At 36.5% G+C, this 16,338-nt stretch overlaps 1 protein-coding gene across 8 annotated transcripts in view; it reads right to left on the reverse strand.

Annotated features, from left to right (window-relative positions):
• The window catches only part of SDCCAG8 (SHH signaling and ciliogenesis regulator SDCCAG8), a 101,996-nt gene that overhangs the window by 55,729 nt on the left and 29,929 nt on the right, over nt 1–16,338 (reverse strand). For all 8 annotated transcript variants that reach the window (XR_016464171.1, XM_090135352.1, XM_090135353.1 and 5 more), the window contains one exon: nt 8,663–8,805. Coding sequence is in view for 7 of the 8 variants with exons in the window: in XM_090135352.1 (XP_089991478.1) it covers nt 8,663–8,805 (143 nt within the window). In the remaining variant the exon portion in view is untranslated. The remainder of the gene's footprint in view (nt 1–8,662; nt 8,806–16,338) is intronic.

Here is a 16,338-nt window from a genome sequence, read left to right on the forward strand (position 1 = left end):
CCAACAGCTAATCCAATCTCATTAGCAGAAATGCAGTTACACTTATGTTAGGTCTGAATTTGACTCTAATAAAAATTGCATTGACAAGTACTATGTAAGTTTAGCTCAATAATAACACTAATAGATCCCTTACATGGGGATTAGTCCCTGCATTTACAAGTAAATGTTTTCTGATGTTATGATATTCTTCCTCAGGAAACTACATGCAGCTCAACAAAAGCACTGGAAATGGAAAAGGAACTTTGGGACAAACAGAATACACAGCATTGTCCCACTTAATGACAAAGAAACATTTAATCCTTATTTTGAGTCCTGAAGAAGGCATCTGAACAACAAGGATCAGCTAATCAAGAACAGTTGCTCCTGTTTCTGCAAAAGCAGAGTTTGATACTTGAATCACCAGGATACCACAGGGGCAACCAATGGCAGCATGCTACTAACCTCGCCAGGCTGCCAGCACAGACAGGGAAAGGAGGTCAGCTCTGTCGAGCAGCCGACGGCAGAACAGCACTCATCTGCTCGCTCAGGACAGGCTTCTCCCAGCTCACATTTCCCCCCGGCCAGTCAGCGGCACCAGGGCACCAAGTGCGGGGGTGGCAAGAGCAGCGGAGCAGCCAATGCTGGCATGCTCAGGTAATTTGCCTGCCTTCCTCCCTCCATCCACCAGCTACCTTCCACAGAGATGACAACCCTCAGGTTGATGCTCTTAAATGTCAAGTTACATCAAGTCTCTAATTAAGGACCTTTTGGTTTCTCTGTTGAAATATTTTCTAGGCGAGAATTTCAGGAGCAGAATCTTGCATAAGGGAAGAAAAACCGTCACCGTGACAGCACAAAGTAAATGACTACCAGCGTGCTTTTAAAAGCACAAGGCAGCTTTTAAAGTTAAGTTCATAATTGCCAACTGCTGATAGAAAAAGTGTATTTCAGCTTATTGTAAAATCGAAATTTCAGATAGACTTAAGAGAAAAGTCCAAGACTAGTCAAGAAGGATAAAAATTAGAAACATTTCTCCAGTAGAGAATTCAGCCAAAAATCCAGCAGCCTTGAATACAAGTGTCTGAAAGATTTTTTTTTTTAACCATAATAAATCATTATCCTGTTGTCATTAGTCACACAAATAGAAAACATAATTTGAATGAAATTGAAGTAAATATTTGGTACACACACAAACTTATTACTGTTAGTGCTGAATAATAGCTGCTCTAAACAAAGACCTTCCAAAGATGCTTGTTTTCTGCAGCAGTCTCTTCTACATTTCATCTGAATTCACTGCTCGCTCCCAAGCACTCTAAGAATTGTTGCTCCTGAACCACCCTCTCCACGCAGCAGCATTTTGGCTGCCTCAGCAACCTGACGCACCGTATAAAAGATGAAATCATTAGAGAAATTTGATGTGACCGCTTGCAGTTTAAATGCCACAGAGAAAAATTTACATAAATCTAAGACTGAAATCTGAAAGCATATCATTTTGTTTTTCTTGAGAAATTTGTATTGTAGGGCAATAAATTAATTTGTAAACACGACTGAATACTTTACAAATGAAAAAAAGGTGATTATTATAGAGACTTCAGTGTTCAACATTCACAGATGATTTCGGATTTCTTTATTTGCTCACTTATCTTTTTTCTTCCTCTTTTAAACTTCATCAGTGTCCTTTTAATGGTGGTACAATAATCTTAAATGTTTTAATGATTAAATAGAAAGATATTTAGACGTGTATTATCTTGACATAACGTTCACAAGCTTCAAAATTTCCAAAAGGCATTGCCAGAACACGACAGAGCCGATTTATTTCAAATCACTCAGTATCAGTCTTCGTAAAGCAGCATATGGTCTTACCATGGCAGGTAAAATATTTTACCTTCTATAATAACGCAGAGCAGCTAATTTATCTACATGCTGTATAATGAGATAAACAATTTCAGCTGCACTATGAAAACCTATAGGAAAGGGAGAATTCATCTATCCCTCCCACATTATTGATTTTTCTGCCTATACATTCAGATAATTGCTAACAATAGAGGTTATTCTGTCTTTCCCCTTCAATTACCTTAAAGTAAGACCTTCTTTTCAGCTGGGGAAATATTTGCAGTTTCTACAGCTGCAGCACAACAGACTGAGACATTTTCATGAAGTTACTCAGGAAAAAAGAAAGGAAAAAAAGCCTTCCAAGATTATATTGCAAGTAAAGTAGAGCGAATGACAACTTTCAGAGCTACCACAATCATTTCCTAATGTGCTGCTATAACAAATAAGTTTAATTTTTTCTGACAGTACTAAATTAGATTTATTGCAAAAAACTGCTGCATAAATAGCATATGGCTATGTTATACCACCTATTTCAAATCTGTGTAATGGATCCTCCTCTCCCTGCTCAAAACGAATAATTGAACCAAGCTATAAACCTTCTGCAGAAGAGAGATACACAAGTTCAAAAGCAGACACAGGAGATGTACGTTCCCTTTTTAATTATCTAAAAAAGCATCCCACACCGTGATCAAATACAAATGGACAGTAGTAAGTAAGGTTCCCTTTGTTACACTTTGGGATGCTATTTCCCTCTTCCTTGATAAAATCTTGTTTTCATTCCTCTTTCAAGCTTACAGTCATTGACTTAGGGTATGACCCACTAATCATCCCTCACGTGACCACCTCTCATTGCACAAGAAATCCTACTGATCTTTATTTCTTACGTGAATAAAATTTTTCATGTCACTCAAGATCAGAAGGCTCAGACCTTAATTCACTTTTCACAAGCTCTCATTTACAAAGAAGCAAGTGCCCCTCCAAGCAAAAACAAAACATCAGAAGATTCTTCTCACTGATCAATGGGGCCCAGCCCTGTGGGAAGCTGCTGACCTATAGCTCTTTCCCATTTCAGTAAGAAGCAGAGTTTTCTCATCATTTTCCTGGATCAGTCCCCAGATCCAAATGCTTTTGCATTTCTGCAGATCTCCAAGTACTACATTAAATGTGCCACCACAACAAAATGCAACCCCACACGTCCTTATACTGTGGGACAGGGTGAGAGAAAACAACACTTGTGCAGGGCACGGGCAGCATGATGCCCCTCACGGGGGTGGGCCGGGGGCTCGGGAGGCTGCACAAGGCCAGGCATCCAGCTCATGCCTCCCATCACTGCAAGCAGCGGCCAGGCGCTCTATCCGCCCCAAAGTTTGTGCAGCTTCTGCCTAGAAAGACATTGCAAGGTCTTATCTCGGACCAACGGGCACACCACTGCACACATCGCGGAAGGCTGCGGCTACCCCGCCGCTTGCCTCTCGGTGGTCAGTCCTCCCAGCTGCCCTATCTGTTACTGTCTGATTAGTTCTGCTAAGGAGCCCCTCCCCGGCCAGCTTTCCCTGCCATCTGTTCCACACGCGATGGCTGCTGCCCAGCAGCCTCGCGCTGCCCTCCTACCTGGCACCCGGCTCCCGGCCTTACCCCAAAGTGCTAACACAGGTTCTCGCTGCTGGCAGAGTCAGGATTTCATTACTACTACTTTGACAAGTGCAGGGTTGTTTGTAATTTCTCTTTTATCCTGATTTTGATTGTACAACCACCTCCCACTGATTCAGTTTGCTTCAGTTTTGTTGCTCACAGATTTTACTCTCCACATTAATCTCCCTCTGGCATGTTACTGCATCTGTTCCCTTTTTTATTATTAATTTTCAAATTCCCACCATTTTTGACAAAAAGGAGGTAATCTACACTCTGCTTCTGCCCATTTCATTTTCTTTAATTTGGAAGATAAGTATGAAAGCATGCCAAAGAAGTTAATTCTCCGTTAACAGTTTATTTTCTGGCATCCCGATGCCTTTGTATATGAAAAACAGATAGAAATAAATGTTGACTGAATCGCAACAACACTGTTGCAACCGTCCCTAAATTTAATGAAAAGTAAACATACGAAGCAAGATCTAAAAAGTTTATTAGTTACCAGAGTTGTTTCATGTTATCACTCCCGCCCTGCATCTTAAAATAATGGTTTTGTGTAAAATTAGCAAATGTAGAAAAAAAAAAATCAATCACTGCTTACATTTCATTTCTGCTTTTCCCCTCTCCCTCCTCCCCAGTGTAAGTGCTATTGGTCCTTTCGTCAGTCAGCCACTCTGGGAACATAAAACAGTATCTCAGTCATTTAATATTAGCAACAACATTTCTTTGACTGTTATCTTCCTTCCAGCAGAGTCAATGGACTCTTGTGATGTGCTAAAACTGTTAGAGAAAGTGTGCTGCTAACTACCGTTTCCTAGAAAAAAATTGAAACAACAACAAACGCTCAAACACACAACAGATAATATCAGGCACTGTGCAAGTACCTTGCTGGCTATGTAAAGCCAAATCCTACAAATCGAGAAGTTAATTTCTGTTTTAGAATTTAATAGTATAGATTAAATGGGAAATCTGATGTCTAGGTACACATCAAGTCTAGCAATTCTAATAAGGAATGCTAGTGACATCATAAAGCACAACAGCAAAGCTGTGATTAAATAATGCCACAGGAACCTGGATGTGGAATGATAGATTTATGTGCTTTATTTATTATACATGCACTACAATTAGAGTTAATGGTATTGTTGAAATTAACAAGAGGCTGCTAGGCAGACCTGTGCATAGCAGGAAGGCACTACTGAAATCCTCTGTACTCCCCAAATACCATGGTCTCTGATACACTGCTTTCTAGATAATATTTAATTTGTAAAAATGAGGGAGAAAAGAAATATCACATAACTGAAAAGATGAACAACAATATCCCCTTATCCACTTTTATCCTTCAAGGAAGTGGCACAGGCATTCATTTACCCTGACATATCACATTTAACTGAACAGAGAAGCGCAGTTTGTTATCTGGGTAAGTAACTTTTCTTCACCTAGAAGCCATTCAGTACTGTTTGTAACATTTTCTATACGCAAACAACGACAGTAAATAATAAATAAAACATCTGCTCAAATTCTATTCCATTACATCTCCCATTCAGTTTTAGATGGCATTACATCCAAGTGTATCTCGAGCCCCCTACCTATGTCCATGTCTGAGAAAACACATGATGACACAGAAAAAGTTCAATTTTGAAATTCTGTGATTCCTCCAATTCTTAAGATTTAACTGTTCTGGCATACAAAAACAAGAACTACATCTGACAAACCAAAGCAAGTAATAAATTCTGACTTGTTTTGTAACAAAAAGAGGAAAGGCTTTTTAATGATGATTGCATTACACTGGAAAAGTGCAAGTTTTTATTGAATTAGATGACATGCTAAAATCTTTGCAAGCTGTTAGGGTCTTGCATCTTTCATGTGATCTTTTCCACTAGCATACCGACATGATTTTTAACAATCACTCTCTCATGAGCCAAGAACAATAGATCTGTATGTTTTATATGCCTTGAGGAACAGATTCAGATAAGCTTAATCAGCAAGACCCAACCATGTCAAAGTAACAACTTAAAATTGGTTTAGAAGTAATTTCAGAAGATTTTTCTACTAAGGAAACGACTATAAGTAAATACAAAAGTCAAAACTAGGATTAACAAACCTACAAAAAAGTTATGCAAGTATGGTCAGATTCGTAACACAGTGACATCTACAAAATTACAACTGACAACTGAAACTACACTACAAAGCTTCCATATTTTCCCAGTTATTTGAAAACATACATGTTAGAATTACTAACTAGATTCAATAGCAGGAAGGCATGTTAATAGCAAAGATTTCTAAGCAACATATTGCTCCAGAAACAAAGGTGACAGGAAAAGGCAAATTTAAACTCTGTGCAATGGTTTAGAATAGCTAATTGTAACCTCTTTCTTGATTTTTTTAACAAGTACATTTTGTTAACTTAGAAGCTGTTTAGCAGTTAATCAATCAACGGGGTTTGAAAACTGGGATACAAGAAAAGAAGTGGGACTCCTGAAGAAGAGTACAGCTCCGCAGAGCACTTTCTTTTTCTCACTAAGACATAGTTTGTATGCTCTCATTTAATCCTAATATGATCTTTACTGTCTCATGTTTGTATACTAAAATCTAAAGTTTTTGTATTCATTTCATTATTCTATTTATTCACAATATCCAAGCTTAGAATCAGTGGGTTAGTAAAGAACTTTCTTCATTAGTAACTTACAAAGTCATACAGAGCAAAAAATTATTTCTGTAACTCCTCAGCTATATATAATTTTTGCTAGAACAAAGAAAGTTCATGCAAGGCAACAGAAACATCGTCCACAATGATGTAACAGCAGTACAGGACTCCCTCAAGTCCAGCTTTTAGAGGAGACTTGCAGTTGACCAGCTGGTTCTGTCCTGAAAACAGGGAAATCAGTAATATGAGGCCAAGGCCAGAATACCCAAGAGATGCACTGAATCAGTGCAATTTCTGTAGCGACCTCCCACAGGCAGGACTCTAGAGCTTAAAATCTGTTTTCCTTGGCAAATGCCAGTGAACAATTCCACAAGCCCCATAGGATTACTATTACCACTACCCTTCAAGTGAGTATTTTCTCTGGCACAACTGCCATTTCAGGTGAAGGGAATAAAGAATGGAGGACAGACTGCAAGTGAATCAAGTTCACATATGACAACTATGGATGTACTGCACGTTAAAAACACACTGGCCTTTACAACACAGAACTGTAATACCAGAGAAATGTAAATCCTGACCCTTCACTAGTACAGTAAGCTTGTTCCACCAGAAGTGATCTGAGAAGGAGAGTACAGGCTGAGAAAAAGTGTAATTTGAGTTGGGTATCTTTTCCGCTGTGACTTGGGGAAAACGGAAGACAGTATGAAAAGATCTCAAACCCAATATATATATGCAGGGACCAGGGGGTAATTGTTCAGAAGTAATACATATCTCATCCTTCAACCACCACTTCTGACATTAGCATCACCTACTGTGTGCCTGGAAAGAAGATAAAGAGAATATTAAAAAAACCCTAAGTAGTATCATAGAATTTGATCCAACTATTTTTCCTTCATGTAACTCAATTTCCTAAGCTTTAACGTACACATCTTTCCCATGATCATATGCCAGCATAGAAACATTTTAACACCGAAAATGTATACTTACAATCATAAAACATAATATAAACATGAAGTATAAAAAATAAACAAAGATTAGGACATCTCAGAAGAGTGGCCACACTCGGTCAAACAAAGAAGCTGTACTAATTCACTGCCTGTCTCAAAAAGCAGATAAAAGCAGATGTCTACTAAAGACTGATAGAACAGGGCCAGCATTGGGCATTACTTGCCCCAAAACACTGTTCCCAGCCTCCAGCGATTTGCAGCTCACAAAATTCCTGAGTTTGACACCATAGACTGTAAAGATATCTGAGTCATCTGTATGTTAGCTACCTTCCCAGAGGTGCCACACTATGTAAAAGCAGTAAATAGTGCTGATTTTTACAAACCATGTATTTTCACAAAAATTCATTGGCTAGTCAGACTTCCTCCAAGATATCCAGAGTTTTATTGCATATAATCAGCCCTTTGCTAAAAGGAGCGTGGTAAGCCATTTGGTTAACTATCACAACAAATCATTATTAATAAAGTTCTGCTAAATCAAAACTTTAGATATCTTAACAACTCACCCAAAACTTTTTTCAAGTTCATTAACCTCTAGCATATTTTTTCTCTAAATACAGGCTGTTAGAGTGGTACTTTCTTCCATCTGTTAAACTACCGTGCTCTGAATTACACAGAAATGGAGCTGAATAAAAAATTGATTCATTGAATTTAATAGTTTAGATGAAGCTCTATTTTATTTCCATTTACTCAATGGCAGAATTCTCATAAACTCAACCCAAGTACAAGACTTGGATGAGCATACAGACATACTGTTAAGTGATAAAAAAAACAGAGGCTTTTTTCCCCATGTAAAATTTAAATTAACTCAACTTTTTGATTAAGGACTGAGTAAAAGTCTTCAGATTTCTATCTAGATACTCAGTTTTCAGGTGACAAGAGAGGAGGAGTTAGAAAAAACCCAACACATATACAACCAAAATCTTCCAGCAGTAAGAAAAAATGCTGCGTGTGACAAAAGGAAAAAAAAAATAAACTCAAGCTGGAATGAATTATTGGCAAGATAATCTTCTGTTATTTTCTAGAAAATGTGTAATGAATAATGTCACATATCCACTGAACAAGTGACTTCAACACCCTCTACACGTTCTTGATTTTATCTCCTAGGTGTAGACAGTAACATTACCTTTAGATTGTTTAATTGTCAAGGAAGCTTAGCATGATTAGGTACATTTATATGTTTCCGATAATGCACCTGCATAAACTTCACATTATTAATCTGCAAATTCCTTTGCTTAAGGGTGCTGCTGAACATTACAGACTGAAATGACATTTTAAAGTACTCTTGTCTAACCAAACACAGGAACAAGAAAGTAGCTGCACGCTTCCCAACTCTTTTTCCTGCCTCCAAGTATGGTACCTCACCACTGGAGTTAAACATGGCCTTTGCTTCACACTAGTAATTCACTTTTAGCTGCTTATAGTTCATAACTCAGCCATTCAAGCCTCCACTTTTAATATGACTGGGGGCTGCCCATGCAATGACTGCAGCTATCAGCTGTGGGGAAAGCCTGTGGCAAAAACATTAGCAGAATGAAATTGGTACTATAGCATGTAATAGGATAAGGGGTACCTGGTGAGGTGCAGTTGGTGCTCAGATTTACTCAGCAGTTCTGTCAATTTTAGGCAGTCCTCTCTGGCTCCTGCCACATCCTGCTGGGCTTGTTCCAAACGCTGCTTGTTTCCATTCAGCTCTAATCCCAGCTTTTCTATTTTCTTTGAAAATTGTAGAACCATAGAAAGTATATTTAAGAAAGGCATGGAAAAACATTTGAAGATAGCAAATCTTAATGTGATAAAAACTCCTGAAAAATAACATGTATTTTTGCTTTAGAACAAAAGTAATTTGAAGATAAAAGCTGCAAAACAAGTAAATTAAAATATCTGATGTTATATTCTCAGGGAAAGTCAAAATGCATACCATATAAACACCAAAAATGTATTAACGCACAATATTACTGCCTTCGCATGTTTAAGAGATCCACGTTACAATCATTTTCTTATTTCCTCATGTGAATGCTTCATATTTGTATCTGTAACTCACTGCATCAGAAAGCCAGAAAGCAGAAGTGTAGATGCTGCTGGACACAGGATATCTCCTAGTTTACCTAGTTACTTATCTATTACATATGCAACAATGCATGGGAATCAAGCTCTTGTCATACTCTTAAAATAACACGTTAAGAGAATAAAGGTATTTTAGTGACTTTGCTGCTATAAAACAAGTTATTTATGACTGAATCCGAAATATTGGTCATGATTAATCCTGTCATAGTCTTTACATTATAAGTCTCTGTGTGTCAACTAAACCAAGAAAGTAAACCTAATTTAGGGAATGAGTACATTAATTTATCACACATGCAACCATCAGGAAAGCTGTATGACCAACATCTTTGATTGCAGTGAAGAACCCTGCAGTGAAGAATACTAATGCCAACTTAATCATAATATCAACACGTGAAACATTTTTTATAAACATTCTCAGGATAGACACCATGTATAGCATACAAGTATCTGTAGGAATACATTTGAAATATAATGAACCTTACTTGACTGTAAGTATGTTCTAAGGATGGCAATGTAGTACAGAATATAAGCTAACAATATATGTTTTTTAAGGTAGTAGCTATCTTACATAAACTCGCTACATAAATATTAATTCATTGTTGGAGCTAGAAAGAACTTGCACATTTTTAAGTCATCTAAATTGTGAAAGGATATTTGCAGTACAGAATAAAATTGTTCGTGTAAGGAGTCAGTGCTGAATAGCTATTATACTTCAAATTCATACCATTACTTATTTTGTCATAGCTTTCTCATGTAGACAAGCCTTAGTATCTTCTTCAGTTAATTAAATTATTCATTCAAACAACTACAAGAACAAATTAATGTAATTCAGTGCCAATATTTGCACTTGAAGCATCTTTGCAATAATGTTGTCTCTGTTCCTCTTGTGAAAATGTTAACTCAAATCTCTTCCAGTATGTTATGATGTTGCAGATAAACACAACTTCTCCATCCAGGAATAGGTTTCATGATGTTCTTTTTACCACTCAACAAGGGTTCATGTCTTTTCCAACCTTGGTGTTTCTGTGATTCAGTGTTGTTTTGATTAGAATTTGAATGTCACCTGTATGATACAGGATATCTCCCAAACTAAATCGGTAATTTCAATATTGAATACAAAATGAGTGAAACTATTTGCAAGATCATTAGTCTTCTTCCCCTTCAAAGACTGTAACAACCCATTACACCATTAAGATTTGCTTTAAAAATTTCTTTCAAAAAACCCCACAATAATATGGAAAGAATCAACTAAGTATTTGAAAAAGCACAATCACATATGTGAACATCACTACACTTCACCACCACTCCACCAGGGAAAAGCCTCAGTGAACAGAAGGGCTTTACACCATTCCCTCAAGTTAAATGAGCTCAGTCAGGTTTTGACAGAGACTTACAGAAGAAAGCAAATTCAGAGCAGAATAATCCCTGTTCTATCAGCCAGATGTTGAACCTTCAGGTCTCAACCCTAAAATTTGTCCACAGATTTCAGCTGTCATGGATATGCATTCATATTCAAAGAAATGAATTCTCAATCAGCAATCCATAACAGGATCTTTAAGGACTCAAAGGGAGCTTATGACTTCCATAAAAGTAACAGGGAAGCAAACACAGGTTTTCAAGACCAATTTTACTTCCACTGCTTTCATCAATAACTACAACATTCCAAATGTGCGTATGAATACACAAATATATTTTAAATACCAGCATTTAGATGTCATCACAATGCAAGTGATGAGAGGAATGGGAATTCTAAACTGGAAATGGCTATAGCAGAACTAGCAGGCAATCTCACAAGAAAAGGACAGGAGGAAACTACTGTCACCCAAGAGGACGTGCTAACAAGCAATTCACAGATCAGAGGTGTCTGATCCAGGCATATTTAGGGACCTTAACTAAATAATTCTTAAGAAACAGTTATTAAAAACAACTTGGTATAAGCCAGGCATTATTATGGTGAAAACTCACAGCCCAGTTCCTGATGCTAGATGCTTCTTCAATTTAGTAACTCAGACAATGGCTTGAAAAACGCAAAGCCTCTGAACTTGAGATCTGTTCATACATCAACAAAAACAAAACTTTCCCTCTCCTGCAAACAACATCAGACTCAAAAATGCATAACTTTGTGAAATATCACAAGTTAAGCTCATCACAATGTAATCAGAATTCAAAACACAGAAAAACTCTACAATCAATGAGTCTTCTTCACTGTACCTCCAAGGAACCTTATCAGACAGCGTCTTTCCAAAACTACTCAGATACAGGCTAGTTTTTGTGATAGTTTTAGTACGTATTTCTTCAACTGGCAAGCTGCAAGCAGTTGTGTAGCTGCTATCCAGGCCTTTGCATAACTGTAGGGAGAAGCAGGAACAAACCACCAACTAAAGTATTTTAATGACAACTCCACTTCTCATGCAGCATTAATTTGATCCCTCAGAGCCTATCACTTGCAATGCAGCTTTTTACATGATCAGATAATATTTCTTCAAGATACTTAACTTTTCAATGTATGTGAGAGACAAGAGATGGAGTACAGAACTGAAAAAAAGACAGATGACAATCTTGAGTTTAAGAAAATCTGAAACAGATTTTCAGTATAACAAGAAACAGAATTATCATAACGTATACGTACAACAAGACTACATTAAGCTTGGAACGTTGCAACAGGCAACTTCTGGTGCCTAACTCCCCAACTTTAATATTCTTATTACTTTTGCACATAATTTTAAAAGTATTATTTGATCTGCCTTGCACTGCCTAAACTTTTAGAAAAGGCACTTTGCCATTGAAAGATGGCAGCAAAAGAAACATCAGTAGTTGTAAGAGGAAGCACATTAACACCACTCTGCATTCCTTCCAATTCAGTTGAAAGAAGGAAGCTTTATTTAACAAAAATTAACACACTGATGAAATAATACCACAGTAAACATTTTTACACGTACCCATATATATATCTTTTCAGTATCTGAACTATTTTATGTTTGCAGCATGTAGTACTTTCTAGAGTTTCTTGAAACAGTTGGAATTCTAAGCATTTTTCTTCTCATTCATTAGTTCATGAGGTGTTTACAAACTGTCTTCTGATTTTCACAATGCATTTTTAGGATAGCACTGGAGATGCTCTTTCAGTGACATTAATACATCTTACTAAAAGGCAATAAAGGAGGATTTCTCAAACACTGGATGAATCTTCATATATATTCTCCCCATGAATAATCTGAAATTATCTTCACCTATGAATACTCATGTATTTGTAAAAACATATTTTTTAATTAACTAGACATCTCTCTAACTCCACAGAGTCTGATAAATTTAAATAATGAAGTAATTTGATTGAAAACAAGCCAAATTGAAGATTAAAATAATTGCTTAATTCTTTTCGTACTGATGCTGATTCTATTGTATGCAGAAAAATGGAACTTTAAATTCTAAATCAGCAGATGTTTTTCCACAGAATTTTAAATAGAAGCAAAGCTGACAGAAAAGACAAATGTTATTTTTTATATTAAATAAATGAGAATGATTAAACAGTGGTAAAAACTCATACTCTACTAAAATGTAAAACAACTTGAGAAGCCTTTTAGCAAATAAAAAATATATTAAAACCAAATGAGCTAATAATTCATTTATGACATTCACTGTTATGCCAGTATTCTTACGTACCAGGTATGAAATCACACAGTATAACCTAAAAAATAAATTCTGCACTAACTATACCATAACACAAATTCTGCAGCACTGTAATTTTGAAGGGAAAGATATTTCCACAAATTTCAATACTTTCTTTTCTTTGTTTCCTACTTCATTCCCTTCATTTTAACACATTAAAAGGACATAAAATAGAACCAAGAAATAGAAGAACGAAGACAAAGTAACAGAAAGTGAAATATAAATGTATGATAGTCAGCATTTGCACCAAAAGGCAATCAACAACTATAAAATCAGATACGTTTCAAATTAATATATAGTAAAACTTTACAGGCCCTGAAGCTCCCATATTCTGTTTCACTTACTAAAACAACCTTTCAAAGCAATGAAATTAGTGTATAGGAGTAAGGCTAAAATTAAGCTCCTTTTAAGAGGTACCATCAGTATTGCAATTCAAGTGCACTTAACCATTCTATATGACAGCAACAAAGAATTTTTGCATTGTTTAAAACCGATCTCAACCACTGTTGCCTTCTTTACTTATTTATAAACAAATTAATCAAAAACAGAATTTTCTCACACAGTTTTTTTGTTCTCTTTTTTAAGTTACAAGAAAGAGCAAACTTTTTACAGCAAGATTCCAAGATATTTTACTTGGAGAAAACTAGCAGCCCATATTCAGCAGGGGTCACTTGCAGTCATTTCTATCCTAATCTTGATATCAATCAAGCAAAACTATGTTCTGATCAGTCCCTAAACCTCAGACCTCCCAGGCATGGCCATCTGACATAGCATATTGCACCTGAAGAGCCATCCAACTTCATAAAATGACTTAGGGCCATCACAAGGTTAACCTCCAGTAGGTCCCAACAATGTTTTTCTTCCTTTTGAATTCTATGTGAATTACTGCTGCTTCCTATTTAAATCTGCTTTAGTTTTCAAAACTATGTTGTATCCTAAATCTGGTTACAAAGCAGAAAATTCCTTTCTGGAAGTATATGTGACAGTGTACCAATGAATTACAAGAAATACATGAGCAAGGCTTAAAAGAGTCCACAAAGATCATCTTTTTAAACTAGAGTCAATTCTCTACAAACATAGAACAATCCAAATTTCTACAAATCATTTAGTCCAAAACATAAATCTCAAGTTAGGAATGAAATTGAGAATCCACTCATATATTGACAGTGAAAGATGACAAATGTGAGCAGAAGCACAGAGGTATCTCCAATAAATGCACAGAGTTCGCTTTACCCACCAACAGTTCACAAATCTATGGACCTCCAAAAACCAGAGAGAAAAGCAAGGGTTTAATCTAGATGAATAGTAAAGACTTCAATTTGTTGAATAGATATTAATTATTCTAACCTTATCTAGTAGAAGTCTTGCAGTCCTCAGGTGCATGTAGTTTTATGGCCACATTACCACTTAAACTGCAAAGAAACATAATGGCATCTGGCAGTAGTGTGGCACCCCTCCAACAAAATAAAGGGCAAAACTTCAAGACCAGAGCCATCACCTATGCTAAAGCCAGGAGCAAACCTGCTTCCAAAATGATCAAGAATTAACAGAGATGAGAGTCTGCAGATCGCTAGAAGAGAGGCAGAGAAAGAACAGGGAATAGCATGGAGGTGGGATGATCTTAAAGACATTTTTAAATCTAATGAAAGCAAACTTTCTGTCTGTAACTGTTAGTTACGTGCAGCTGGGGAAGAAAAGAATGAAAGAAGATCTGTGTTGCTAAGTATATATTTATAAATATGCACACACCATTTTTAAATAAAGCAGTACTTTAACATGGCTGTCCTCGTGCAAACTCTCAAAGAGCAACATGGCCTCTGGATATTGTGGCTAAATACCTTGAAAGACAGGAAGGAATAAATATCTTATACAAGGATTTCATCACATTATTTTCTTGAAAATACTTGAACCACAATGTTATTTCAGGAACAAAACTTTCAAACCCATGGAGATTAGTATTGCAACATTTTAACAGACAACACTGCCGTAATAGAAATTATCTCAGCAGCCACCAATAGAGATAAGAAAATGATTTTGTACCATAGGTGAACAAGGTGTATTTTTAAATGGACTGCAGCTGTGGGTGTTGGGGGTTGGTGGGGAGTAGATGGTTTGCTCATTGAAAAGAAATTGTTAGAAAAGCAGGGTACATATAAGAAACACAAATGGGAAGATTACACCTTCACTGTGGAGAAACAGGAGAGAATGAAAATAACTTCATTTATCCTTTCAAACATATCTTCCAGGTGACTGATGCGGGATTGTCTCTTCCTAGATAGCATTAAGAAAAGCTACACAGTGAAAATAGAAAAGTGATAGTCGGGGACTTCTACATTATTTTTCTTCAGAGTAGATTGTTAACACAATGACTATTGATAAAGTCACCCTTACTCTAGTCGAAGAAGAAAAAGAATTGAGAAAACAGGCATTTCTGTAAGCATTAAGTATATGCACACTTAAACCAAAAGCTGTGCAATTCTCTTCCTACTTTGTGTAATGTTTAACGTCCATAAATAATTTCATGTGTTAACATGGTAACACCACTCTGGGTGATAGAGCATGGATCAAGATTACTTGGGTCATTGGCAGCTATGAGAAATAAAATTCTGATAAGTAACATGGGCTGAAAAAGCTCATCTCACTCTTTTGAGCAGGCCAGCTGCTTTAGAGAAGCAGACCAGTACAAAAAATAAAGTAAAATAATAATTAAAGAAATCTACTACTGGGATTCCCAGCCTCAGATATTTTTCTCATGAAAACAGGACTAAGACTGTATAATGAAGGGTGATCCTCAGTGATCCTTGAGGAATGGATGGTTGACATGTGAAAGCAACACGATGGCACAGCAAGAACAGCAGATATTTCATAACTTTACTTGGGCACTTTTTTCGTAAAATACAGTCGAGTTCCAGATCAACATTTTTACTCAAAAAATCTTGCGTCGAGCTATTAAAGCCAGTTACGAAAATATTTCCCTCCTGAATAGGTCAGAAAATTTGTAACAAAGCAAGCCACAAAGTAGTAACATTTTACTCCCTTCTCCTTTACCTATTTTGAGATTAGGACTTGGGATATTTAAGAAAAGAAGGATTTATGAGAAAGCATTTAGTTACAGTAGAAAGTTATCACACATTCTTTCTTAAGGCTTTCTTGTCCAATAGCAGTTTTGTGGGTTTTTCTTACTCTCAAGGCCATTGTTCTCAATGAAAAAAAAATCTAACCTTAAGAATTTCAAGCTGTCTGTAGTATTTTCATTCTTTTCCTCCCTGAATGCTGTTTGGCAAATACACTTACTAACTTAACAGAATTCCTTTTAAAAACAGAACTTTCTGAGAATCGTTTTAACTAATGGAGTCACAAAATATTCGGTATAAAAATGGGCATTCTTGTAACAGCTCTAAATTCTGACATACAATCCTAACCCATCCTTACCAGAGTATTAAGCCTTGCAATTCTATTGAGTCTCAAAACATCTGGTGATACTGTGAATGTCCCAGCCCGTGACAAACTTCATCT

The sequence above is a fragment of the Phasianus colchicus genome, chromosome 2 (genome assembly GCF_987193195.1).
Source record: "Phasianus colchicus chromosome 2, bPhaCol1.hap1.1, whole genome shotgun sequence".
NCBI lineage: Eukaryota > Metazoa > Chordata > Aves > Galliformes > Phasianidae > Phasianus > Phasianus colchicus.